This window comes from Macaca nemestrina, chromosome 20 (genome assembly GCF_043159975.1).
Source record: "Macaca nemestrina isolate mMacNem1 chromosome 20, mMacNem.hap1, whole genome shotgun sequence".
NCBI classification, from domain to species: domain Eukaryota; kingdom Metazoa; phylum Chordata; class Mammalia; order Primates; family Cercopithecidae; genus Macaca; species Macaca nemestrina.
Window position 1 is genome coordinate 51,301,508 of NC_092144.1, and position 26,733 is coordinate 51,328,240.

The 26,733-nt window shown below is 52.4% G+C and overlaps 1 protein-coding gene and 1 long non-coding RNA gene across 22 annotated transcripts in view; one reads left to right on the top strand and one right to left on the bottom strand.

The window, feature by feature from the left end:
• LOC105495271 (POU class 2 homeobox 2) overlaps positions 1-26,733 on the bottom strand; it is a 108,980-nt gene that overhangs the window by 23,521 nt on the left and 58,726 nt on the right. For 6 of the 21 annotated variants that reach the window (XR_003021313.2, XM_071088184.1, XM_024797228.2 and 3 more), the window contains exons 1-6: positions 18,095-18,178; positions 7,826-7,891; positions 7,659-7,693; positions 7,442-7,498; positions 2,547-2,729; positions 2,006-2,302 (exon numbers count right to left, since the gene is read on the bottom strand). Coding sequence is in view for 19 of the 21 variants with exons in the window: in XM_071088184.1 (XP_070944285.1) it covers positions 2,006-2,302; positions 2,547-2,729; positions 7,442-7,498; positions 7,659-7,693; positions 7,826-7,891; positions 18,095-18,122 (666 nt within the window). In the remaining 2 variants the exon portion in view is untranslated. Of the gene's footprint in view, positions 1-2,005; positions 2,303-2,546; positions 2,730-7,441; positions 7,499-7,658; positions 7,694-7,825; positions 7,892-8,001; positions 8,414-16,105; positions 16,263-18,094; positions 18,179-26,733 lie in introns of those variants that run through there. The other 15 variants (XR_011618023.1, XM_011764596.3, XM_011764593.3 and 12 more) reach the window with 6 other exon arrangements.
• On the top strand, positions 18,335-21,340 carry LOC105495272 (uncharacterized). Its single transcript, XR_011618028.1, has 3 exons — positions 18,335-18,469; positions 18,613-18,736; positions 19,979-21,340. It is a non-coding gene; the product is annotated as an uncharacterized lncRNA (long non-coding RNA).

Below are 26,733 nucleotides of genomic sequence, written 5' to 3' on the forward strand. Positions count from 1 at the left end.
ACTCCTGATCACATTATAATCTGGGGCAGGTCACTTTGCCCCTTGGAGCCTCAGCTGTGGGGAGTATTCATGGGTGCAAAGAGGCCATCACTGGCATGGTGCTTGGAACAAAGGTGGCACCCAACAGACTAAGTTACTGTTACTTGGAGAGTCAGGTATTGAAAGGCTACGTTTGGGCCGGGCACCGTGGCTCATGCCTGTAATCCCAGCACTTTGAGAAGTCAAGGCGGGCAGATCGCTTGAGCTCAGGAGTTTAAGACCAGCCTGGGCAACATGGCAAAACCCTGTCTCTACAAAAAAAATATGTATATATAAAAAAATCAGTTGGGCGTGGTGGCATGCACTTGTAGTCCCAACTACTCAGGAGGCTGAGGTGGGAGGATTACTTGAGCCCAGAGAGGATGAGGCTGCAGTGAGCCATAATCACACCACTGCACTCCAGCCTGGGCAACAAAACAAGACCTCATCTCATTAAAAAAAAAAAAAGGCTACATCTACAAGAGCCATCACGGAGCCGTGGGCCCAGTTTACAGAGTGTCTCCAAAGAACCAGGCCCAGTGGAAGGAAGTTCTAAGGAGGCAGGTATCAGCTCAGCTTTAAGGAAAGTCCCAAATGGAAGCATTGGTCAAGAATGGAACAGGCCATTATTGGGGTGAACCGTATCAAGGGAACAGCCTCACCAGGGCTGGACAGCTCCCTGCATGGACAGCATCTATATCTAGGGTTCTGTGGAAGCAGTTGGATGGAGTAAGAGAAAAGCCTTTTGTGGAGCACTCACTGAGGGAAATGCTAGGCTAAGGGAAGTTTAACAGGTGGCTTTGCTGTAGGGCTTCCTAGGACCTTCACTGCCCTGAAACGTGGCCACAACTCTAAGGCTTGTGGAAACCAGACAGACAACATGAATGGGTGACGTGGGAAGGGGTGGACAGGAGTGGGCTGGAGACAGCTGCCCTTCGGAAGAGGAAGCCTACTCAGCTCCCACTCTGCTCCCCTGGCTGTCCTTATGGGAACTCTATTGGCCACTGTTAGGGGTTAAATTGTGTCCCCAAAAAGATATGTGGAAGTCTTCACTCCTGGTGCCTGTAAATGTGACTTTATTTGGAAATAGGGTTGCAGATGTAACCAAGTTAAAATGAGGTCATCGGAGTGGGCCCTAAACTAATGACTAGTGTCCCTACAAGAAAGAAAAATTTGAATACAGAGACAGGTGCACAGAGAGAAGATGGCCATGTGACAACAGAGGAGGCAGAGATCAGAGTCAGCCATCTACTAAGCTACGGAACACCAAGGATTGATAGCATCATCGGAAGCCAGAAGAGTCAAGGATGGATTCTCCCTGGAAGCCTTCAGAGAGAGCATGGCCCTGCCGACACTTTGAGTTTGGACTTGTGGTTGGAGACAATGTTTCTGTTGTCTTAAGCCACCCAGTTGGTGGTATTACGTTATGGCAGCCCTAGGAAACTGAGACAGCCACTAATTCATGATTAACTATGGACTAGCAAAAGCTCCAGAGTCGGGCAGGTGATGCAGAACCTCCTAACTGATAGATCACAGGCCCCTTTTTTGGAAAGAGCATCTTGTTGGATGAGCCAGGGGACACGATGAGGGTAGGGCACTCATTCTTATTCTCAGCCTTTTGTTTTGTATCCACATGGTACCATTCACGGGAGTGACTCCTGGTTTCCCTACCTGTAAGTTGAGGACAACAATCTCAACCTCCCAGGAGGCTGTGAACTCCCAGCGAGATGCATAGCAAGCACTGCCCCCAACACACCACCAGAGGAAGGATTATGATGTGGGATATTCCTTTCTGTGAGCCTCACTTTACCCTACTGTAAGATGGGATAGCAACATCTCCCAAAGCTTCCTAGGGTTGCTAGGAACTGCCTGGCATGTGGCTGGTGGTCAGAACAGTCCATGTGGACCAGTCAGCCCCTTCCCGCACACTCACTGTTTCTGCATGTCCTTCGCTGCAGGGAGCCTGGTCCCCAGTGGCTGCCCTTACCTGTGCTGTGAGCTGGATGGGTTGGGACAAGGTGAGCTGTGGGGTCCCAGGGGGCTGGCTGGCAGGCTGTGGTGGTGGCAGGTCACCCCCCCCAGAGGAAGCTGGAGGCTGCGAGGTCGAGGAGGAGGCAGAGGAGGAGGAGGAGGAGGAAGTAGAGGAGGCGGAGGCGGAGGCGGCGGCGGCGGCAGCGGCGTTAGCAGCAGCGGCGGCACTGGACTGCTGCACGGCGGCGGCCAGGAGCTGGGCCTGGGCTTGCTGCAGGAGGAGCTGCTGCTGAGCTGGCATCAGTGCCGTGAGCTGTGGGGTGTCGGGGACAGCAGGAGTCGGAGCAGGGGGTTGAAGAGGAGCAGAGAAGGCAGAGAGGGGTTAGTGCCTAAGCCAAGCAAGTAAGGGGACAAGACCTCCTGGAGGACAGAAGAGGGCAAGAGGCAGGCGTGAGAGAGTGGCTATGGCCTTGGTGGAACAGTTCATCCACTAGCCCTGTAACAGATGAGGGGTGGCTGGTTTGTCCCCTCGTCCCCATCCTTCCCTGAGTACTTACCCCAGCTAGCTGGCTGCCCGTCAACATGAGTTGGGCCTGGGGCAAATGAGGCTGGGTCGGCTGCGGGGGCAGGGGTGCTGCTGGGGCTGAATCGCCACTGGGGTCTTCAGCCTTGATCTGAGGGGGAGAGAGGCAGGGTCCGGGACCCCAGAATGTTAAGTGGAGGCCAGAGAGAATGCCCACCTGTGAACCAAAGAGAGGGCACATGTGTGGCAATGGCAATCAGGCTGGCACAGGAGGAGCAGACTGGGGTGTGGATATGAGGGTGTGGCCTGTGGTCCTGCACTGACCGCTGGGAGCTTCAAACCACTCCTCTGGCCTCAGTTTCCTCATCAATCAGATAGGGCTAACACAACACCTGCACCCAAACTCCCTACAGGAGAAGTCCCCTTTGCAGAGCGCTTTTCCACTCCTGAGAGTCAGTTTCCCTGTCTGTAAAATGGAAAATAGTGGCCGGGCATGGTGGCTCACACCTGTAACCTTAGCACTTTGGGAGGTCGAGGTGGGTAGATCACTTAAGGTCAGGAGTTCAAAATCAACCTGGCCAACATGGTGAAATCCCATCTCTAAAAAAAAAAATAGAAAAAAAGGAAAATAGTCCCACTGGGCACCTGGGAGGTCAAATAAGCGGGTTCTGGGTCCTACACCCTTCATCTGTATCACACAGAGGTGCATCTCTCTTGCTTTTCTTTTCCTTTTTTTTTTTTTTTTGTTTTTTGAGACAAGATCTTGGTCTGTTGCCCAAGCTGGAGTGCAGTGGCATGATCACAGCTCACTGCAGCTTCTACCTCCCAGGTTCAAGCAATCCTCCCACCTCAGCCTCCCGAGTAGCTGAGACTACAGGTGCCCGCCACCATACCTGGCTAATTTTTAAATTTTTCTGTAGAGACAGGGTATCATTATGTTGCCCAGGCTGGTCTTGAACTCCTAGGCTCAAGCGATCCTCCTGCCTTGGCCTCCCAAAATGTTGGGATAACAGGCATAAGCCACTGCACCTAGCCAGGTGCATCTCTTATTTGTCCAATGAAGTAAGACTTTGTTGGAAGAAAAGGTTTTCAGGTATAAGAAAAACCACCACCTTGGAATCTGGGCTACAAACTCAGAAGCTCACAGAAATGAGCACAAATGAATGACAGGAGTAGGGGTGGATGGAGGTGGGCTAGAGAGAGTGCCTGCCTGAGTGGAAGTCTTATCTGGCTCCTACTCAGCTCCTGCTGGCCACTCTTTTCAAAATCTAGAACAAAAATACTGGCAGAATAAGCAAAGCACAGCGTTTGTCCTGCACTGTGGACAAGCCAGATGTCGCCCAGGAAATGCCAGGCTTCAGCCTCCGCCCCTGAGGTCCGCAAAGCCTCTCCATGTCTCTCTGAATATGATATGGACACATCTGCACCATACACACAGAACAGACCACCAGCATGGAGCCACCCTGGCCTCTTCCGCTCCTAGGTAAAAAGCCAGACAACAGCAGCTGTTGGCCGAAAGGCCTATTGGCTGAAGCACACACAGTGGTGGGAGAAGGCATGGCCTGATGGATTACATACCCTCAGGCCTAAAGTGGACAGTGGGATCATCCTTCAGCCTGATAGCCCAACACCATTTTGTAAAAGGAAGCCCAGAGAGGGAAAGCAACTTGGGCAAAATGACACAGCGTGTTGGCAGGGGTTGATATTTGAAATGGGGACACAGAGGCCAAGGAAAGGCCAAATAATAGACAGTGAATGGCATGTCCCAAATTATGGAATATAAGCATTAGAAAGTTTAAGAGCTACAGAGGCCAAGTGTGGTGTAATCCCAGCATTTTGGAAAGCCGAGGCAGGAGGATTGCTTGAGGCCAGGAGTTTGAGACTAGCCTGGGCAACAGAGCAAGACACTGTCTCTTAAAAAAAAAAAGAGAGAGAGAGAGAGAGGTTAAAAAAAAAAAAAAAGAAAGAAAAAGAAAGTGCTGTAGAGATGCAGCATGAAATGACAGTATGAGAAGTCAGGGTAGTGGCTATCCCTGGCAAGGGTATTAAGGGCCTCTGGAAGGTTGGTCGTGCTCTGCTTCTTGATCTGGTGCTAGTGACATGGGTGTGCTAAGTTTCTGAAAGTTCGCAGAGTCATACATTGAAGATCTATGTGTGTTTTTAATGTGTATCATATTTTAATACAAAGTTTTTTAAAAAACAGGCTGAGCATGGTGGCTCACCCCTTAATCCCAGCACTTTAGGAGGCTGAGGTGGGAGCATCACTTGAGGTCAGGAGTTCAAGACCAGCCTGGCCAACATGGTGAAACCCTGTCTCTACTGAAAATACAAAAATTAGCCAGGCTTGGTGGCACACACCTGTAATCCCAGTAACTCGGGAGGCTGAGGCAAGAGAATCACTTGAACCCGGGAAGTGGAGGTGCAGTGAGCCGAGATTGCACCACTGCATTCCAGCCTGGGCAACAGAGCGAGACTCCGACTCAAAAATCGCTTGAACCCAGGAGGCGGAGGTTGCAGTGAGCCGAGATCATGCCCTTGCACTCCAGCCTGAGCGACACTGCGAGACTCCATCTCAAAAAAAAAAAAAAAGCTTTTTAAAAATAATGTTGAATGCCATGGTAAGTACACTATTCCCTTTTCAGTGCTTTTTCATTGTTTCTGGTTATCTTACAGTCTCTGACTAGTGCTTGAATGTCTTTACCATCTCTCCAATACTAGCTAATCTCCACTTTTATTTTAATTTAATTTTTTTGAGACAGGGTCTTGCTGTGTCACCCAAGCTGGAGTGCACTGGCACCATCATGGCTCACTGCAGCCTCGACTTCCCAGACTCAAGCGATCCTCCTGCCTCAGTCTCAAGTAGCTGGGACTACAGGTGTGCACACCCAGCTAATTTTTGTATTTTCTGTAGAGACAGGGTCTCACTATGTTGACCAGGCTGGTCTTGAGAACTCCTGAGCTCAAGCAGTCTACCCACCTTGGCCTCCCAAAGTGTTAGGACTACAGGCTTGAGCCACTGCACCTGGCCTAATCACCGTTTTTTTGTTTGTTTGTTTTGTTTTGTTTTTTGAGCTGGAGTCTCCCTCTGTTGCCCAGGCTGGAGTGCAGTGGTGCGATCTCGGCTCACTGCAACCTCTACCTCCTGGGCACAAGCAATTCTCCAAAATGCCTCAGCCTCCCAAGTAGCTGGGATTACGGGCACTCACCACCATGCCCAGCTAATTTTTGTATTTTTAGTAGAGTTGAAGTTTCATCATGTTGGCCAGGCTGGTCTCAAGCTCCTGACCTCAGTCCGCCTGCTTTGTCTCCCAAAGTGTTGGGAATACAGGCATAAGCCACCGTACCCAGCCCTAATCTCCTCTTTTAATAAGCAGAGAACAGGCCTCTGAGGTTTAGACCCTTCGGCACACAAGAGACTCTGGGTAAATTTTAATAATCATCGTATTTATTTCCGTGGCAAGTGATTCTGGTTTTCCATTTGTGAAATTTCCATTTAAAAAACATTTATTTAAAAAGCTGTTGAAAAGCAAGCCAGTTCATGAGCTGGTAATTGTTGAAGCTGATTGATGGCTATCTAGGGGGTTTATTTTCATTATACCCTTCTCCCTATTTCTGTATCCACTTCACATTTTCCATAATAAGGTGTTTTTTTAAAAAATCGAGCCAATTAACAAAATTATATGTAAATAGTTGCACACAGTGGTCTTATGCCTGAGACCGTGATAGGAGCACATGAATCACTTCAGTTAGGGAAAGACTGATACAGAAGAGATGGAGAGAAGCTGAGCGGCAAAGGCCAGAGAAACAGGGCGAGTTGTGGACAGAGCCCGAGGCCAGGAAGGGGAGGGAGAAACCTTCTTTCCCTTGGTCCCACTGGCATCCCCAAAAGAAGAAAGCCTGCTGCCAGTCTGAGAACAGAGTGGAAATATCTGATTCAACTGAGGACAGGGTGGGGGCAATGGATAGACGCTGTGCTCTGAGGGCTAAGGCAAGAGCCAAACCTGCCATCAGAGGGTCAAGGAGGTCAAGATCGAGAGCCCGTCTCCACTGGATGCCGTTCAAAGTGCTCGGCACAGAAGCAGGACACCCATTCACAAAGCACTTTTGTCCTCCCCTCTCACGGTGGCAGGGGGGTACACCAGACATGGAGGCAACCACAGAGGCCATCCCATCCGACTGCCCCCTCCCCCCTGACCAATGATACCGAAGAGGAAACTGAGAGGCCCAGAGAGGGGAAGTGACTTTCCCATGGTCACAGAGCAAAGCTGTAGCAGGGTGGGGAGCAGTTCCCAGCCTCCCACCCCATCCCTCAGCCACCGCTGGTCAGGGTCTGGAGTCTTGCTCACACCTTCTCTGCCCCCACATCCAGTGCTACCTTCAAGCCTCTGGACCTGCCTGATACCCCTGGAACAGGATGGAGGGTGGAGCCCGGGGCCCAAGCAAACCCCAAGAAGCCCAGAATGCCAGGCACAGGGCCCCATCTGGATGTGGAATTTGCACTGCCTGGCTGCTTCCGGCCTCCCTGTCATTCTCTCCTCCTGCATCCCTACAGCTATCCTCAACTGGTGCCAGCCCCCCACCCCCACCTCAGCTGGCCACTAAATGTGTATATTGGGGGACAGGGGGTGGTGCAGGCCCCTGTTGGGTCAGGGAAGTTGGGATGGGGGCGGGCCTTTGGCTTCCTGTTGTTCATCGCCCTGGGGCTCTGGGGGGGATTTCCCTGGCCACCCCCACCCCCTAGGGAAGGGGAAGGAGCCTGCGTGAGTCACAGGCCTGGGGTGGGAGCCCAAGAGTGAGAAGGGGCGGGAGGAACCTCGTTACCAAGGTACCAAGGCTCAGTGCTCTCTCAGCCCTGGGACTGAGGCAGGCCTCCTGAGGACCCTCTTCCAAGCGCTGCCCGCTTCCCTGGCTGTTCCGACAGGTGCTTACCTTTGTGCTGGGGCCAGTTGGGGACACAGAGAATGGGGAGGTCTTATTCTGGGGGTTCTGCAAAGAGAAAATAGGGGCAAGGGGATGGGAATAGTGCAGTGAAGCAGCTTCTGACCACCCCAGCTCCCTGTCCTCCTACCACAGGTGGCACACAGCCCCCTCTGACCCCTCTCCCCATTCCTCCCCATCCCCTCCTGCTTATCCACTCCCTCCTAACCTGATGATTAGTGTCTGGTCCATTTCTTTCAGTGTCTGCAAAGAGAGGGAAAGGATGTGCTGTCATCAGCCACCCCCACCACACCTATCCCCTCCCAGCCCTCTTCCCATCTGCCCCACTTCCCCTGCCCATGGTGACCCCTGCCCCCCTGCTCCCTGCCCACCCACCTGTGTGCTCTGATGGGGAGTCCAGACCTTGCTTCTCGGCCTCCAGGGGCTTAGACATTCTTATTTCTGGGGACAGAGGAGGAATGGAAGTGGGGTGAAGGAGGGGAAGCCAGGAGGGCTCTCGGGCCCCCGTTCCACCACACTCCCCAAGCCTTTCCCCCAAATTCCCCCCTTACCCCCAGCCACCTTGGAAGTGTCTCTTCCCAAGAGACATGTCCTCCGTTCTGGGCCTCTGCCCTCCTCTGGCAAGATGAGACACAGCCCTCAAGCCTTGGGGGATCTGGCCTTATCCTTTCACTCCTCCAGAAAGTGACAGAGGGGTGTTATCCACAGTGCAGCATAGGGCAGGGCAGGAGGTGGAAGGTGGTCGTGAGAAGGTATCAGCTGCCCAGGAGGAGGCTGGTGACGTCCCAAAGGAGGGAGAGCAGCCTTGGGCCTCCTCCTGCGGCGGGCCGCCCAGGCTCCCGTCCTGCCCTACCAGGTTTCGGGTGAGACATGTTTTCCACTCTGAGTGGGGCCTCAGAGATGTGATGGGGCTGCAGCGTCCCCAAAGGAGGCAGTTGTCAGATCTCTGAGTGTGTGTGATTCAGCCACCCTCTGGCCCTCTCCCCACCCCACCACTTTCCCCGTCCACATCTCACTCCCACCTGGCCTTTCTTCTTATGTTTAAGCACACCCGCCTAGCAGATCCACCCTGATCCTCTGTAACCCCAGCCCCATTCAGCTCTACCCCTGAGCTTGTCCTCCAATCGAAACCTGATCTGGGACTTCAGGCTTGAACCCTCAAGCCTTAAGTCCACCCCTGTAATACAACCCCATTCTATAGCTCCCTAGGCCCAGGAAATGAAAGGAGGCAGCCAAGGGAGGGTGGCAGGCAGCAAGCTGGGCACCAGGAGACATAAACCCACGTAGACAAATGCCTGTCCTCAAAATGCTCCGATACTTTTCACAGAAAGGCGAGTGCTCACCAGTGCCAAGCACAGAGCTAGCTATGACTCACAGCTCACATTAGTGGTTAGTGCTATTACCATGTTTTACAGAGGAGGAAACTGAGGCTCCAAGAAAGGATGTCACCTCCCCAAAAGCACGGCAAGACAGTAGACATGCCCTGACTGGACCCCTGGTCTTCATGACTCCAGGGCTCCTACTTGTAATCAGATCCACTGTAGTCTAATGGCCCCAGTCCTGACTTCCAGCCATCTCATCTCCAACAGTCCCCTCGCCCAAGCTCATCCTGAAACTGAATGCAACCCTTCCTGGTCCTCGACCCCAGGACAAATCTGGGCTTCAGCCTGACCCATCCTTAGTCCACTTACTCACCTTGAATCCCAAGTTGTGCCCAGATGGTTCAAGTCCTTCATCTGACCTTGATTCCCAACTGTACTGAGACCCTGTCCCTGATCCAAACTCTTCCCACAACTCACTCCAAAATCCCTACCTAAACCATGACCCCACCCCTACTAAAGGAGCTGTCCAGCTCTAGTGTGCTCTGCACCAAGATACTTAAAGAAGACAGCTAGGCCAGGCACAGTGGTTCACGCCTGCAATCCCAGCACTTTGGGAGACTGAGGTGGCCAGACCTCTTGAGCCCAGGCGTTCAAGATCAGCCTAGGCAACATGGAGAAACCCCATCTCTACTAAAAATACAAAAATTAGCTGGGCACGGTGGCATGCACCTGTAGTCCCAGCTACTGGGGAGGCTGAGGCAGGAGAATTGCTTGAACCCAGGAGGTGAAGGCTACAGTGAGCTGTGACTGCACCACTGCACTCCAGCGTAGGTGACAGAGTGAGACCCTGTCTCAAAAAAAAAAAAAAAAAAAAAAAAAAAAAAAAGAATGGAGCTAAAGTGAGGGATAGGAAATAGGAAGAACTCAGCAACTGCAAAAAAAAAAAAAAAAAAAAAAAAAGTCTAGAAATCTTGCAATTGAGGATTATTCAATGTGAAATGCTGCTTGAGTTTTAAATTCCTAATTAAAAAGACAGGTCGTGCATTGCTGGTAGGAGTGTAAATCGATACAAGCTCCATTCAGAAAAGTTGAAAAGATGCCCTCTCCCTAAGATGCAGCACGTCCACTCCTGGACATCTGCCCAAAAGAAACACGTGTCCTGCCCATCAAAGGACATAGGCAGAAATGCTTCTGCAGTCTTCATAACAGCCCCAAACTGGAAACAGCCCAAGGGGCCATCAACAGGTGAATGGATAAACAAAATGTGGTATGTCCATACAATGAAATATGCCACAGTAATGAAAAAGAACAAACTCCTGCTTCATACACATGGCCGAAGCTTGGAGACATGAGGCTGAATGAAAGATGCCAAACACAAAGGCAGACGTAATTTATGATTCCAATTACAGGAAATTCAAAAACAGGCAAGCTGATAGCAGATGATCACGGTCAGATGAGTGAGCACCTTGGGGGTACTGACTGGGAAAGGGCATGAGCCTGCAGCAGGTGAGAAAGGATCTTGTTTGGTGGTTACAGGGTCCTTACATATGCAAAAATTCATCAAGCTGTACACTTAAAATTTGAACACTTTACTCTATATACATTATGTTTTAACAGCAAGAAAACATTTAAAAGCTAAAAAGCAAAAAAGCCAGCACACAGTCCCATTAAATGCACACTGCACCAAGGCAGGTAGATAACTTGAGGCCAGGAGTCTGAGACCAGCCTGGGCAACATAGTGAAATCCCCGTCTCTCCAAAAAATAAAAAAGTTAGCCGGGCATGATGGTGGTGGGCACCTGCAGTCCCAGCTACTCAGTAGGCTAAGATGGGAAGATCGCTTGAGCCCAGGATGTTGAGGCTACAGGGAGCCGTGATTGCACCACTGCACTCCAGCTTGGATAACAGAGCGAGACTCTGTCTCAAAAAAAAAAAAAAAAAAAAAAAAAAAAAGATGCAGACTGCTGAGGGTGGGGGTGGGGAGTGGGTGCCCAGGATGCTACCAGAGCTCAGGTCCTGTTTCCTGGCCCTGGGGACAGGGCATTAAATGGCTACTGATACAAGATATAAGAAGGACAAGAAGGGAGCTGGGCGGCAAATGTATCCTGACTCTGGAGCAGTAAAGGAGGGAATCCTGCCTGATCCTAGCTCTAATTCACCCAGACCTTAGCCCTACTTCAGACAACCACTAACTCTAACCTGGTCCTAAATCCCACCCCTGCTAGCATTCCTAAAACTGCAGCCCCAGCCTCCTCTGGCCCCCTTCCCTCAGGCGGAGCTCCACATTGCCTCAGGGCAATCCTTTCCTGGCTCCTCCCTATCTCCTGGAGAAACAACCAGGCTGATGGGCCTGGCCTCCAGGGGTTGGCCCACCACCCTGTACTGCTTTTCTCTTGCAGCTCATGCACCGTGCTCTTCAACCACGTTGAGCATCTCCCCCTGCTTGGGGGTTCTGCTTGACAGACAGCAGACTGTGCAGGTTCCACACTCCCAGCTAGCTGGGCATCCCTCTCCCACCCACAGATCAGGCCAGGCTCAGACCCCACTGCCAGCCCAGCAAGTCCACACTCATCCTTAGCCTCTGCTATGGGCTGAGTTGCATCTCCCAAAATTCATACACTGAAGTCCTAATTCCTGGTACCTCAGAATGTAATTGTATTTGGAGATAGGGTCTTTAAAGACACACTTAAGGTAAAACAAGGTCATTAGGGTGGACTTACTGAAATCTGACTGGCATCCTTTTAAGAAGAGGGGGCCGGGAGCAGTGGCTCATGCCTGTAATCCCAGCACTTTGGGAGGCCGAGGTGGGCAGATCACCAGTTCAGGAGTTCGAGACCAGCCTGACCAACATGGTGAAATCCTATCTCTACTAAAAATACAAAAATTAGCCGGGTGTGGTAGTGTGCACCTGTAATCCCAGCTACTCAGGAGGCTGAGGTAGGAGAATCGCTTGAGCCCGGGAGGCGGAGGTGGCAGGTGGCAGTTAGCCGAGATTGCACCACTGCACTACAGCCTGAGTGGCAAAGCAAGACTCCGTCTCAAAAAAAAAAAAAAAAAAAAAAAAAAAAAAAAAGAATAGAAAAAAGAAGAAGAAGAAGAAGAAGAAGAGGGAATTAGGTCACAGATGGGAACAGAGGGAAGACCATATGAAGACCCAGGAGAAGACTAGCTGACCACAAGCCAAGAAGAGAGGCCTTGGAAGAGGCCAACCCTGCTGATATCCTCTCCTCTTCTCTAACTTACAGCCTCCATAATTGTGAGAATGAATTTCTCTTATTTCAGTCACCTAGTCTGTGGTACTTTGCTGTGGAAGCCCTAGCAAACTAAGACAGCCTCTCACAGCCCCTGCCCTCCTGCTGTCCCATCCCTGAGCCCCCAGCTGTGACCGTCTGTGTCCAGGTTCCTTCCCCACAAGACCAAGGCAACAGGCCTGGTCTGACTCATCACTGGGTCCCCAGCATCACAAGCCCAGAACGGGTTGTAACTGTTTGCTGAATGTCTCTCTCTGCAGCAGTCTCTGTCTCCTACTACTCCCCATCCCTGTCCTACTGTCTCCCTGCTATTTATTTATTTTTTTTTTATTATTTATTTATTTTTTTTTTTTATTTTTTTTTTGAGACGGAGTCTCGCTCTGCCGCCCAGGCTGGAGTGCAGTGGCCGGATCTCAGCTCACTGCAAGCTCCGCCTCCCGGGTTTACGCCATTCTCCGGCCTCAGCCTCCCGAGTAGCTGGGACTACAGGCACCCGCCACCACGCCCGGCTAGTTTTTTTTGTATTTTTAGTAGAGACGGGGTTTCACTGTGTTAGCCAGGATGGTCTCGATCTCCTGACCTCGTGATCCGCCCGTCTCGGCCCCCCAAAGTGCTGGGATTACAGGCTTGAGCCACCGCGCCCGGCCTCCCTGCTATTTATTTTATTGTATTTATTTTTTAAGACAAGAGTCTTGCTCTGTCAGCCAGGCTGGAACGCAGTGGCACAATTACGGCTCACTGCAGCCTCGACCTACTGGGGTCAAGCTATCCTCCTGCCCCAGCCTCCTGAGTAGCTGGGACCACAGGTGTGCACCACCACATCCAGTTAATTAAAAAAAAATTTTTTTTTTTTTTGTAGAGATGGGTCTCTATGTTGTCCAGGCTGGTCTCAGACTCCTGGGCTCAAATGATCTTCCTGCCATGTCCTCCCAAAGTGCTGGGATTACAGGTGTGAGGCACCAAGCCGCACTCTGCCATTTAAAACATTTCCTGAGGCCTTGGCATGGGCTGTTCCCTCTGCCTGGAACACTGTTCCCCAATCTGTCTACATGGTGACCCCCAACTCATCCTTCAGAACCCAGCATAAGCTCTGTTTTCTTTTCTTTCTTTTTTTTCTTTTTTTTTTTTTTTGAGATAGAGTCTCACTGTGCTGCCCAGGCTGAAGTGCAGTGGTGCGATCTCGGCTCACTGCAAGCTCCGGAGGTCTCCCGGGTTCAAGCAGTTCCCTGCCTCAGCCTCCCAAGTAGCTGGGATTACAGGTGTGTGCCACCACGACCAGCTAATTTTTGTATATTTAGTAGAGAAGGGGTTTCACTGTGTTAGCCAGGATGTTCTCAATCTCCTGACCTCATGATCCGCCCGCCTCAGCCTCCCAAAGTGCTGGGATTACAGGCGTGAGCCACTGCGCCCGGCCATAAGCTCTGTTTTCTATGAAACAACCACCTTGATGCCTCCAGCTACCAGCCAGGTCTCTCTCCAGCTCCCCCTACCCTAGCACCTCCCCTTGTCACTGTCTTAGACGCTGACTGTAGCTAGCCGGGCCCCAGTATGTCTCCCCTATCAGACCGGGAATTTTTCAAGGGCAGGTCTGATCTCAGCTTCTTAAACACTGCCCAGCAGAAGACATGTGGATCAGTGGCCCCAAGGTCCTGATCTCCCTCCCCCAGGCCTTTGCCTCTGCTCCTCTCCCACTTGGTTGACCCTTTCCTTCTCTACTGGCAAACTCTTGCTCCTCTTGAAGGTCCAGCTCACATGTCACCTCCTCTGTGAAGTACTCCCTGATTCCCCAGATGGTCAGTGTCTGTCTCCTCTGGGCTTCACTGCCCCTGTACTGTTCTCCATCACATCCTGATCATCCCGGGCAGAGACCTCCACCCCAACTGTCGGCTCCACAGGAGCCCAGGCTGGAGTCATTGCTGCACAGGCCTAGGAGTATGTCTTTGGAATGAATGAATGCATTAAAGAATCCCCTAACTGACCAGGGCCCAATCCTGTCTAAAACAAACCCCTATTGCTACTGTCACCCAACATCCCCAAGAAATCTTAACTTAAATCTTTAAGGTAAGATTTCCTCTGCAGGGACAGTGGCTGGAAAGACAAGAATGGTTTGAGGGAAAATTTTTCACCATTCTGTTACCCTTATTCTCCCCAAATTCTTCCAACCACTCCTACATATCCCTGCATACCCCCTGCCCTACACTTGGTTGGGCCACAACAAAATGGCCAACTGCTACCCTTTGTCCTTTCTCTTTCCACCTCCCCTATCAGAGCTCAATCTGAGAGAAGGGTCAGATTATTTCCACCAGAAATGAACAGGGAGCTCCATTTCCACCGTGGACTAAAAGCCAAATGATGCCTTAACAGGGACTCCAGGGCACCAGCAACCATGGACTTGGAGGGTCCGTCAAATGGCTCAGCTTTAGCCTCAGCCCAGGCAGAGAAGCCCATTGCCTGTCACTCAACTCTACAGAAATATTGATGCCTGTTCCCACCCTAGACTCTCTGATTTCAGTGGTACAGGGTGTGACTTGGGCATCCAGATATTTAAAAGTCCCTCCAGGTGATTCTTTTTTTAGATGGAGTCTCACTGTTGCCCAGGCTGGAGTGCAATGGTATGATCTCGGCTCACTGCAACCTCTGCCTCCTGGGTTCAAGCGATTCTCTTGCCTCAGCCTCCTGAGTAGCTGCAATTACAGGCATGCACCACCATGCCTGGCTAATTTTTGTATTTTTAGTAGAGACAGAGTTTCGCCATGTTGGGCAGGCTGGTCTCAAACTCCTGACCTCAAGTGATCCGCCCACCTCGGCCTCCCAAACTGCTGGGATTACAGGCATAAGCCCCCTCCAGGTGATTCTAATGTGCTCCATCCCCTGGCACCTTCAGAAGCTCCTCTCAAAGCCTCATTCACACATAAAAAATTGGTTGGTTATGTATGGCCATTTCCACCCCTCATCATAGGTAATGTGTAATATTTTAAGGGAACTGGAAGAGAAAAAGCAATGCATAGCCCTACTAGGTCCCTTGGAGCCATGTTGCCCCTTGAATCCCACCTTCCTCAGGTCAGAGCCCCCCACCCTCCACAACTAGGGCTGCCCAGCCCTGAGCTCACACTCGCTTGCCCGACTGCCCCAGGCCTAGGACTCTGGGTCCTCTCCGCCCTCCCACTCCTCCCTCCCCGGACTTTCACTTCTCCTCTGCATTTCCCCCCGCCAGTTTTAGCAGACTTAGACCAGCTTCTCGTTAGCACTTACCGAAAATGGGGCTAAATATAGAGGACCCAAGGACTGCCCCTCACCCCTCCTGGCCCCACTTGTCCTGTCCCCTGGGTCCCCTGCCTCCGCAACCCGCTTCAATTAAGGGTACGGCCTGGGAGCCCCTGTGGGCAGGTTGGTGCTGCCGGGAACCTCTGTGGGCCCAGCTGGCCGAGTCCCCGTCCTCCCCAGAAGCAGCACCTCACCCCTCCCCACCCCACAGCTGTCCCTGGGTGGCCTCAAGGGAGTGAACATTTCTGAGCTGTCAGGAGGGAGGGATGGAGATACGGGCAGCAGACACAACAAGAGAGGTGGCCCCACAGCTGCGCTGACAGCAGGCAAGAGCTGCCAACAGTACACACCCCATGGCCACAGCCAGGCAAGGCCCTGGCCAACACACTACAAGAAACTGATGTGCACAGATTCCAGACAGGAATGTGAACAGGTTTGCAGATACGACACATGCCCATACATGATGCCACGGGCATATATGCAAAACACACACCCAGATGTGTGTACACACATGCACTTACACACACTGTCACACTGAGTGACACACAGCCAGCCAGACACACACAAGAAGTACACAAAACTCACACACCCAGAGTCGAATACAGATAGACACACAGACACCCCCCTTATATACTATACCCAGTCACTCATAGACTCAGACATGTGTACGCACACATGTACTTACACACATGTACTTACACACATTCTCACACCAAGTCACACCAGTCCAGCCAGAGGTACACACCCAGACATGCACATGTTCACACAGAGTCACACACACGCACACACACAAGTGCACACACATACACCCAGAGTCACCTCATCCTGGAAGACGGCCAGGGCTGACCTCTGAACCCAGTTCACAGGTGTGGAGTCTGAGAACAGGCAGGGTGAATGATCTGCCCACAGTCACACAGTGTATTAATTCATGTCCAGGCAGGGAAAATCCACCCCAGTCTTCCCAGGCAGGGCTGTTCTGTGAGAAATCCCAAGTAAAGAGTTTAGCCTACTGCTCAGCACCTCTGAGGTCCCCATTTAACCCCAGAGAGGAATGAGTCAGTGGGAGCAGACACCCAGGATCTCTGTGTCTACACGGTATGGACACACATACATACACACAGTTGCATACACAGTCACCTCAACAAATAAACACATGTCACCCTGCAAATAGTCTTCTTTTCATCCCACCCCCCTCCTCACCGCCTTTGCTTGCTCATACCCACTCATCCTTCATATCCCTGCTCAGACACCTTCTTCCTCCAGGAAGCTCTTCTTGATATTCCACCAACTAAATCACATGTTTTCAGGGCTCCTACAATCCCCTAATACCTCCCTGTCCTGGCCCAATCCCTCTACCTATGTTCCCCTATCCTGGCCCTGACCCCTCTGTGTGGGCCTCCCCCATACCAGCCCTAACCCCTCTACTGACATCCCCCCATCCCAGCCCTGATCCCTCTGCCTGAGCTTCCCCCACCCCAGTCCTGACCCCTCTACCTGGGCCTCCCCCACCGCAGCACCGACCCCTCTGTCTGGGCCTCCCTCAACCCAGCCCCAACCCCTCTTTGTCCCCCCATCCCACCCCTGACCCCTCTGCCTCTGCCCCCCACCCCAACCCTGACCCTTCTGCCTGAGCCTCCCCCACCCCAGCCCTGACCCCTCTGTCTGGACCTCCCCCATCCCAGCCCTGACCTGTCTGTGTTGTCATTGGTGACAGGTCTGTCTTCTCCAATAAACTGGGAGCTCCAGGCGAACAGACCTGAGCTACCCTTTCCACTGTATTTCCAACACCCAAGACAGAACTGCTCAATAGATACATGTTGGTGGAGGACACGGGGATACCCGCACACAATGGCACATATAGGACAGCACATACCACCAAACCAAGACTCACGCCCATGGTCATGCCTACACAGCCACAAATGAAACAGGCATGAAGGGCTGAGTGCTTGCCATGTTCCAGGCACTGTGCTACGCATGCTACATGTATTATCTCATTTAAGACTCCCATCAACACTGCTGAGTAACAGCCATCACCACCTTGTACCGTGCCTGGCGCGCAATATTCACTCAGTCAACTGACATTTGGTGGAGAAGGCATTTAATAAGCACACAAACAAACACATAATGAAATTCCCAACAGTGATAAGTGCCGTGAAGAAAAGATAAAGCAGGGTGAGGGAACTGAGAGTGACAGGATCAGTGCCAATTTAGATGGGGAGGTCAGGGAAGGCTGCCCTGAGGAGGTGACGTCTGAGGTGAATGAGGTGAAGAAGTGAGCCAGGCGATCATCACCCCACAATGCCACACACAACAGCCCCCCACACTCACAAGCACAGAGCAGTCCCACTCAGAGCACTCAGAACTACTGCACACACACATGCACACACACACCCGTACCAGATGTGCACACACACACTCAAAAGGGAATGACATCCCCCAAGTCCAGCAACTTGGCATTCCAATCCCTTTGCAGCCCTTATCCAAGGATCGCCCATGTCACCTACCCCACTGGTTCTCCACATGAGGGCCCGCTACCAACACCCAGCTCCCTCCCTCCTGTCCCCAGACCCTTCCGAACAGGGCAACAGAGAAGAGAAGAGGTTGGAAGTTCCAGTGCCTGATGTGGAACGGGAGGGCAAAGAGGAGCTGTGGGGGTTGGAGGAGACCAGGCATGGGAGAGAGGGAGTTGCTAGAGTACAGAGAAGGACAATGGAGACAGCTGAGGAGGAGGGGCAGGGAGGGCCCGCAGAGCAAACCTAAATGTGCTGCCTGTCCTCTGAGCAGTGGCGCAGGCACCAGCCCCCTTACCTGGAGCCCCCATGCTGGAGTGAACCATGCTGCCCGCCCCGCCAGGGCTGGGGGAACAACTGTGTCATCTCCCCACCCTCTCTGGGGGCCGAGCCCTCCCTGCCGGAAGTCACTCAGGGAGGAAACCACAGGGCCGGTCCGCCCCCTTCGGAAGGGAAAATACCCTGGCCCACAGACCCGCCCCGGCAGCCTGGCCCACCCCAAATCATGTGTGTGTGTTGGGGGGTGGGGGCTAGTGGGGCAGAGGATAAGCAGGCTAGAAGAGCCGACTCCTACAGCTGCGATCCGGGAGGTGCCTGAAACTGTTGCCCCCGGCTTCTATCGCCCCCATGGAGGCAAACAAATCTGGGACAGGGAATGGGTCTGGGAGAGAAGGTGGGTCCACAATAGTAACAACATTAGAACACTAGCCAGCAGCTCACTGGAGACAGGGCTTTGCCGATGCCTGACCCTGTGCCTCACTTTTGACAAGTACTATCTCCAATGAGGTGGTCACTGTTATTTGCTCCATTTTACAGATGAAAAGACTGAGGATCAGAGAGGTGAGCAGTAGCTTTCCCAAGGGCCCAGAGCCAAGAAGCGTTGAAGCTTAAAAGCACGCCACGGCAGGGAAGATCAAGCAAGCCCTGCGCCTATCTGCAGGTGAGCTGTTGGGTGTCACCATTGGGAGGAAGTGGTGCCCGTGGGCAGTGGTAGTGGGAATGGTGGATAGGGGACTTGGCCTGGAGCTACAATAAATCGCCGGCCAAATGCGGGCGCCCGAGGCGGCTCCGGTGGAGGGGAGCACCAGGTCCCCGGGCTGCCAGCTGGCTCTTCGCGCTGCGATGCTCCCAGGTCAGCGCTTCCCTCCGAGCCCGCCAGAGGGCGGCAGCGCCCAGCCAATGGCCCGGAGGGCGGGGCCGGCTGCGGAGGAGGGAACCCCTCCCTCCACTCCCCTCCCCAACACCCCCCCAACACCCCCGCGCGCACACCTGCGAGGGTCACACAAAGGCGCAGGACTCCCAGCGCACCGCAGCTCAGACAAAGGCGCGCCCGAGTCCGCTGCCCTCATCCTCCTCTTGGTCCTGAGGTCTGAGGCTGTGGGGCTGCCTGGCGTCTCCAGACACCCCACCTGCCCGCCTGGGCTCTGCAAGACATGCTGCGCGCCGTGGCTGGGGGAGCCCCTAAACCACAGGTGCATGCACAGACGCCTAGACTCACCCACCCACACACAAATATTTCTACAGATGGAGCACAGCACTTCACACACACACACGTACACACACAGACGTGCATGAACACATCTATGTGCACAGGCCCTAACACCAGCCCTCCCTGCTGACGATGGTCACTCCCATATACTGATACCCGCTCTACTCCCTCACATGGACCCATGGGCACAAGGGCACTTCTACACATATATGCCCAGGCATGCATCCTGGCCACTCGCACCCACTCACACACAGGCACACTCGGAAAGGGCATACTACAGGCAGAACTACAGGAGTGCCCTCCCCTGACTGCACACGTGCCCTGTGCACCCAGACACGCCCAGGCAGGCAGGTGGGCACAACAGGAAGGACTGGCAGTTCTCATATATGCACACGAGAGGGGACTGTTTCCAGGCATCTACAATCCACAACATCCCGTATTGTAAAGGCCATTTCACAGAGGAGATCCACAGACCACACAGAAACTGGCCACAGGATTTCTATACATGAGGGTCTTCCCGACAGCAGCCTAATGGCGGTGGGTACTGGACCCTTGTCTCAAAGGGACATTTACGCAGTAAGCTTTGTTTTCAGTTAGGATTTGTTTTGGGGGGCTTAGAAATGGGGCTATAGGACATTGTGGGGGGGGGTGGGCAAAACCTCACCAGCCACCCCTATGCTCCACCCTGGACAGATTCAACATCATCCATGTCAGGAGCACGGTTTTGGATGTGACCCCATTCCAGCCCCCTAGAGCCGGCAGAGAAGGACCACCCACTTCCAGTATGGCCAGGTCTGCAGTTCAGTCCTGGAGCCGGGGAAGGCTGTATATGCTCCCTGAAAGATGAAACAACCCCATACCTCTCGCCTCCTATGCTGGCTCCATTCTCAGTGCCTCAGACCAGAGCTGGGCCTGGTGAGGGCATCCTGAAGGAGGATGGGCCTGCCTGAGAGAGGATAGAGGGACGGAGTTTGGAACACACTGGGTGGGTATAACTTGGCAGCTGGAACAGGGAGACTCAGGCAGGGGGAGATGGTGGCCTCGCTGCCACAGAAGAGTCCTCAAGCCATGCTGAGCGAGGCAGGTAGGGCATGGGAGCTGGGAAGCAGTGGGGGCCACTTGAGGTGCAGGGAGCTAGGAGGGAGGCAGCACAGGGGAGGCCAGGCTGGGCTCAGGGCTGAGCGGTAATTAAAGGAGACGTAGGGGGCTCCCCAGGGCCAGCGGGGCTGGTAACTGACACGCGGGCCCCATTGCTCCGCTCATATTTCTCGCTGGATCGATACGTTTGACTCCCGACAAGACAATAATCGCTTGTACGCGGCCGGCGAGTCGATCAAATACATTATTAGAGCGAGGTCCCCCGGGGGCCCAGCGGGGAGTGATGGGGGGGAGCAGCCAGCCCACCGGGGACAGCAGAGTGAGATTCTTCACCCCTCAGGGCCCCCCAGCCATGGCCTCTTCCTCTTGGCCACCCCTGGGGATCCTCTCTGTGGCTCAGTTCCCCAGCCTCTCTCTAAATGCCTGCTGCTTTGGCGATCTCTCTACTCAGCCCCCAGCATCATCCTTGCTCTGTGAGGGGACCCAAGGGTTCTTTTCCCATAGGCACTGCCCTCATCTGTAAGGCTATAGCATGTGGGAGCTCAGAGAGGCCCCTCAGACCCCTAGCTTGTCAGGAGACAGAGAGACCAAGCCTCAGGCCACACTCCGAGTCCATGGCTGGGCCAAGAGATGAACTTGGGCCCAAGACTCAATGACACCCACCTCCCTCTGCCCAGTCTCCTTGCTACATCTAAGCACACAGGGCTTCAGCAGCACCCAGGCCAGGGGCAACCTCGGGGGGTTAGGGAAAGCTAACTTAGAGACCCAAACAAGCAGGAAAACAGGATGACAGGGGTGGCAGACAAACACATACACAAAGAGATGTGTGTCTGCTCCTGCTGCAGGGCCATGTGGTCCCCCAGTGGGCCTCAGATACCCTCAAACCATGCCCAGCTTCAGCTCTGGCCCACCCTAGACACTGCTTGCCACTCTTGCCCACTTTCCTGGCTTCTGGACTCAAGCCTATTTCCCTTTTTCAAAAAATTAAATTAAGCTTTAGCTTTATTTTTAAAGTCCAGGCTCTTTTTTTTTTTTTTTTTTTTTTTTTTTTTTTTTGAGACGGAGTCTCGCTCTGTCGCCCAGGCTGGAGTGCAGTGGCCGGATCTCAGCTCACTGCAAGCTCCGCCTCCCGGGTTTACACCATTCTCCTTTCTCAGCCTCCCGAGTAGCTGGGACTACAGGCGCCCGCCACCTTGCCCCGCTAGTTTTTTGTATTTTTTAGTAGAGGCGGGGTTTCACCGTGTTAGCCAGGATGGTCTCGATCTCCTGACCTCGTGATCCGCCCGTCTCGGCCTCCCAAAGTGCTGGGATTACAGGCTTGAGCCACCGCGCCCGGCTTTTTTTTTTTTTTTTTTTTTTTGAGACAGAGTCTCACTCTGTTGCCCAGGCTAGAGTGCAATGGCACGATCCCAGATCACTGCAACCTCCACCTCCTGGGTTCAAGCAAGTCTCATGCCTCCTCAGCCTCCCGAGTAGCCGGGATTACATGTGCGCGCCACTAGGCCAAGCTAATTTTTGTATTTTTAGGAGAGATGAGGTTTTACCACATTGGCCAAACTGGTCTCAAACTCCTGAGATCATGTGATCCACCCACCTCGGCCTCCCAAAGTGGTGGGATTACAGACATAAGCCACCACGCCCAGCCTCAAGCCTATTTTCTTTGCCCTCTAGACCCGAAGAGCCCCTTTGCTTCTCCGGCAGCCCTAAGTCAAAGTCAAGTTCTGTTTAGGAATATCCAGCATTCCGAGACTTAAAATATATCTTCCTCTTTGTCTTCATTAGGAGCAGCAGCCACCACAGCATTGCTGTCTATCCTTTCCTTTTTTTTTTTTTTTTTTTTAGACTGTCTGGCTCTGTCACCCAGGCTGGGGCTGGAGTGCAGTGGCACAATCTCGGCTCACTGCAACCTCTGCCTCCCAGGCTCATGCCATCCTCCCACCTCAGCCTCCCAGATAGCTGGGACCACAGGTGTGCACCATCACAGCCAGCTAGTTTTATACTTTTAGTAGAGACATGGTTTTGCCATGTTGCCCAGGCTGGTCTCGGAACTCCTGGGCTCAAAGCCATCCACCCGCCTCAGCCTCCCAAAGTGTCAAGATTATAGTCATGAGGCCCGGCGCGGTGGCTCAAGCCTGTAATCCTAGCACTTTGGGAGGCCGAGACGGGCGGATCACGAGGTCAGGAGATCGAGACCATCCTGGCTAACACGGTGAAACCCCGTCTCTACTAAAAATACAAGAAAATTAGCCGGGCGAGGTGGCAGGCGCCTGTAGTCCCAGCTACTCGGGAGGCTGAGGCAGGAGAATGGCGTGAACCCGGGGGGGCGGAGCTTGCAGTGAGCCGAGATCGCGCCACTGCACTCCAGCCTGGGGCACAGAGCAAGACTCCGTCTCAAAAAAAAAAAAAAAAAAAGATTATAGTCATGAGCCACTGCATCCGGCCTACTCTGTGCTATTTGAACCAATACATTACTTCTAAGTCTTTATGACAGTCTGAGGAGGTAAGGTCTGCTATCATCCTCATTTTACTAACAAATTGAGCTTCAGAAAGGTGAAGTCTCCTGCCCCAAATCACACAGCGTGAGTGGTGGAGTCAGGATTTAAGCCCAGGTCTGTTTCCCTAACAGCTTGATCACTTTGTATTGAGCCATGGAGCTCCTTCTTGGAGGCGTGAAATGCTCCCCATCCTTCAGGAGACAACCGTAACAGTCAGCCACTCCTTGTCCAGTCAGCAATGCTGGAATACCTCTGCAGCTCACAGCCCAATGCCCACAGCCTTCAAGTCAGTTTCTTGATATTCGGTAATCCTGATCCCATCAGCTCCTGGCTGAAGGTGGGCCAACCCTTCCCCATTTCCTTCAGTTCAAACATTTCCTCATATCCCTCAGTGCCAAGCCCCGTGCCAGGAGCTGAGGACCCAGAGGTGAGCTAGATCTAAAATCTGACCTCAAGGAGCTAACAGTCTGAGAGGAAGACTGGAGTGGATAAAAATACCTTGGTAATTTATCACTCAATAAGTATCCAATAAATGCTATTATGTGCTAAGCCATTGCTAAGCTCAGAGAATACAGTGGTTAAAAGCACCCCATAGAGCTTATAGACTTTGGGGGATAAACAATTTTTTTTTTTTTTTTTTTTTTTTTTTTTTTTTTTTTTTGAGACGGAGTCTCACGCTGTTGCCCAGGCTGGAGTGCAGTGGCGCGATCTCAGCTCACTGCAAGCTCCGCCTCCCGGGTTCCCGCCATTCTCCTGCCTCAGCCTCCGGAGTAGCTGGGACTACAGGCGCCCGCCACCGCGCCCGGCTAATTTTTTGTATTTTTAGTAGAGACGGGGTTTCACTGTGGTCTCGATCTCCTGACCTTGTGATCCGCCCGCCTCGGCCTCCCAAAGTGCTGGGATTACAGGCTTGAGCCACCGCGCCCGGCCGATAAACAATTTTTAAAAGTTATCAACTAGCCCGGCGTGGTGGCATATCCCTGTAGTCCCAGCTCCTGTGGAGGGTAAAGCAAGAGGATCACTTGAGCCCAGGAGTTCAAGGCTGCAATGAGCTATGACGGCGCCACTGCACTCCACCCTGGGTGACAGAGCAAGACCCAATCTCTAAAATAAATAAATAAACAAATCAAATAAAAAAATAAAAAGCCATCAAATAAATATGTAATTCTAAGTTAGGAAAAGTGATTTCAAGAATAGGTAGAGAAGGGCCTGGGCATGGTGGCTCACACCTGTAATCCTGGCGCTTTGAGAGGCTGAGGTGGAAGAGTTGCTTGACACCAAGGGTTTCAGACCAGTCTGGACAACATATCGAGACCCCATCTCTACAAAAAAAAATTGTTTTAACTTAGCTGGGTGTGGTGGTGTGCATCTGTAGTCCCAGCTACTCGAGAGGCTGAGGTGGGAAGATTGTTTGAGGTCAAGGCTGCAGTGAGCTACGATCATGCCACTGCACTCCAGCCTGGGTGACAGAGAGAGACCCTGACTCTTAAAAAAAAAGTAGAAGGAGGATACCTGATGTAAACAAAGGGTGGCATGTTGCAGAAAACTGTCCCAAGGAAGTGACATTTACATAGCAATTGGACACAGCATTCTTGAGGCAAAGAATGTGAAGGAAGACACTCCAGGCAATGGGAACAGAGGAGGCGACGGCCCCATGGCAGTAAACAGGGTGGCAATTCCAAGACCAGAAAGGAGGCCTATAGAGTTGGAGCAGAGTGAACAAAGAAGAGAAGATAGGAGATGAGGTGTGAGGTGGTGAGGTGGCCAGGGCCAGACCACACAGGGCCTTGAAGGCCAAGGTAAGAATTTGCGACTTCAAGAACAGTGGGACACGGTTTCAAGCAGGGGAGTGGCGTGGTTCTGTGAACACTTTTGTGACAATCCTGGCTGCTTTGGAGGCCGCAGTGAAGAACCAGAGGATGGGGTGTGGGGGTCAGTGTGAGGAAGCTGATGAGTTCCACATCACCATTCGGTGATGGTGACAAGAAGCAAGAATTGGTGATTGGCTGAATGTGGGGCATGGGAGTCACAGAGAAGTCAAGAATGAGGTCCAGGTACATTAAAGTATCTTTCCTGCCACAGAAGATTGGGGCAAGTGGAAGAGCTTAAGCTCAGGTAAGAAAGATCAGGGTAGGACCTGAGGTCCTGAAGGATGAAAGGAAGGGCAGGAGGTGGGAAGCAGCATTCAAGGGGGTTGCCAAGGTTGAATACCCCAAGGTGGGGACAAACTTTGTCAGTGGCCAGTTGAGCCATCAGTCCATCTCACCTATTCTTGTTTCTTTCAAGCTATAGAAAGTTAGAGCTGGGGCTGGGCACGGTGGCTCATGCCTTTAATCCCAGCACTTTGGGAGGCTGAGGTGGGTGGATCACTTGAGGTCAGGAGTTTGAGATCAGCCTGGTCAACATGGTGAAATCCTATCTCTACTAAAACTACAAAATTTGGCTTTCTCAAATTGCTTTGAGGTTGGATTTGAAGTTGCAGGTGGAAGGCTTCTGTGCAGAAGCATTCTGTGTAACGAAGTTCTACTGGGGACAAATGTGGGGACAGGCTGGTAGCATGGAATCTGGAAGCAGGATGACCAGTGGGGAGGCTGGGAAAGTGGTCCAAGGCGGGAGGGGAGAATGGAGTCATGAGGATTAGGATGAGGATTAGGATGACATTCAAGCTGGAGTCTACAGGAACAGGATATGGGAAGTGGGTGCTGGGCTGGGGTGGCTGGGTGGATGCGAGGCCATCACTTTAAGACAGTGAGAAGGGAAGCAGAATGGGGACGACACTTGGGTCAGTTCCCGGGGGAAAGTCAGGAAGCAGCATCTTCCAAGAAGCAAGGTCTGTGGACCAGGAAGCCAGCAGATGCTTAACAAATTCACATGGACACAAACATTCCTCATCATATCTCCCCACCACAGCCAATTTTCCACATCCACCAGAATTCCCAGTTCTCCTCATGTAAGAAAAGAAGCACTGTGATGTGGCTCAAGGAAGATAAAAGAAGACTAACTGGCCAGGCGTGGTGGCTCACACCCGTAATCCCAGCACTTTGCGAGGTCAACGAGGGCGGATCATCTGAGGTCAGGTACTCAAGACCAGCCTGGCCAACATATAGTGAAACCCCATCTCTACTAAAAAATACAAAAATTAGCTGGGCATGGTGGCGCATCCCTGTAGTCCCAGCTACTTGGGAAACTGAGGCAAGAGAATCACTTGAACCCGGAAGGTGGAGGTTGCAGTGAGCCAAGATCACGCCACTCTACTCCAGCCTGGGCGACAGAGCAAGACTCTGTCTCTCAAAAACAAACAAACAAACAAACAAAAGAAGACCAACCAATCTCTGTTCTGAAATTCCCCCTCTAGTGACCTAGGGCCAGCCCCCTGAACTCCCTGGACTTCAGTTTCCCTAGATATATGTCTGAGATGGGCTGGAGAAGCACTCTAAGACTGCTTCCAGCTAAAACATTCTTTTATTCATTTTATTTATTTATTTATTTATTGACTAACTGCAACCTCCACCTCCTGGGTTCAAGTGATTCTCTTGCCTCAGCCTTTCAAGCAGCTGGCACTACAACCATGCGCCACCATGTCCAGCTAATTTTTGTATTTTTAGTAGAGATAGGGTTTCACCATATTGGCCAGGCTGATCTCAAACTCCTGACCTCAAGTGATCCACCCAACTCAGCCTCTCGAAGTGCTGGGATTACAGGCATGAGCCATGGTGCTCGGCCCCAGATCTAACATTCTATATAGCTTGAAAGAAACAAGAACAGGTGAGATGGACTGATGGCTCAACCAGCCACTGCCAATAGGGAGGTAAAGCATGGCCAGCCTACTCGAAGGATGCCCTGGCTGGGTATACT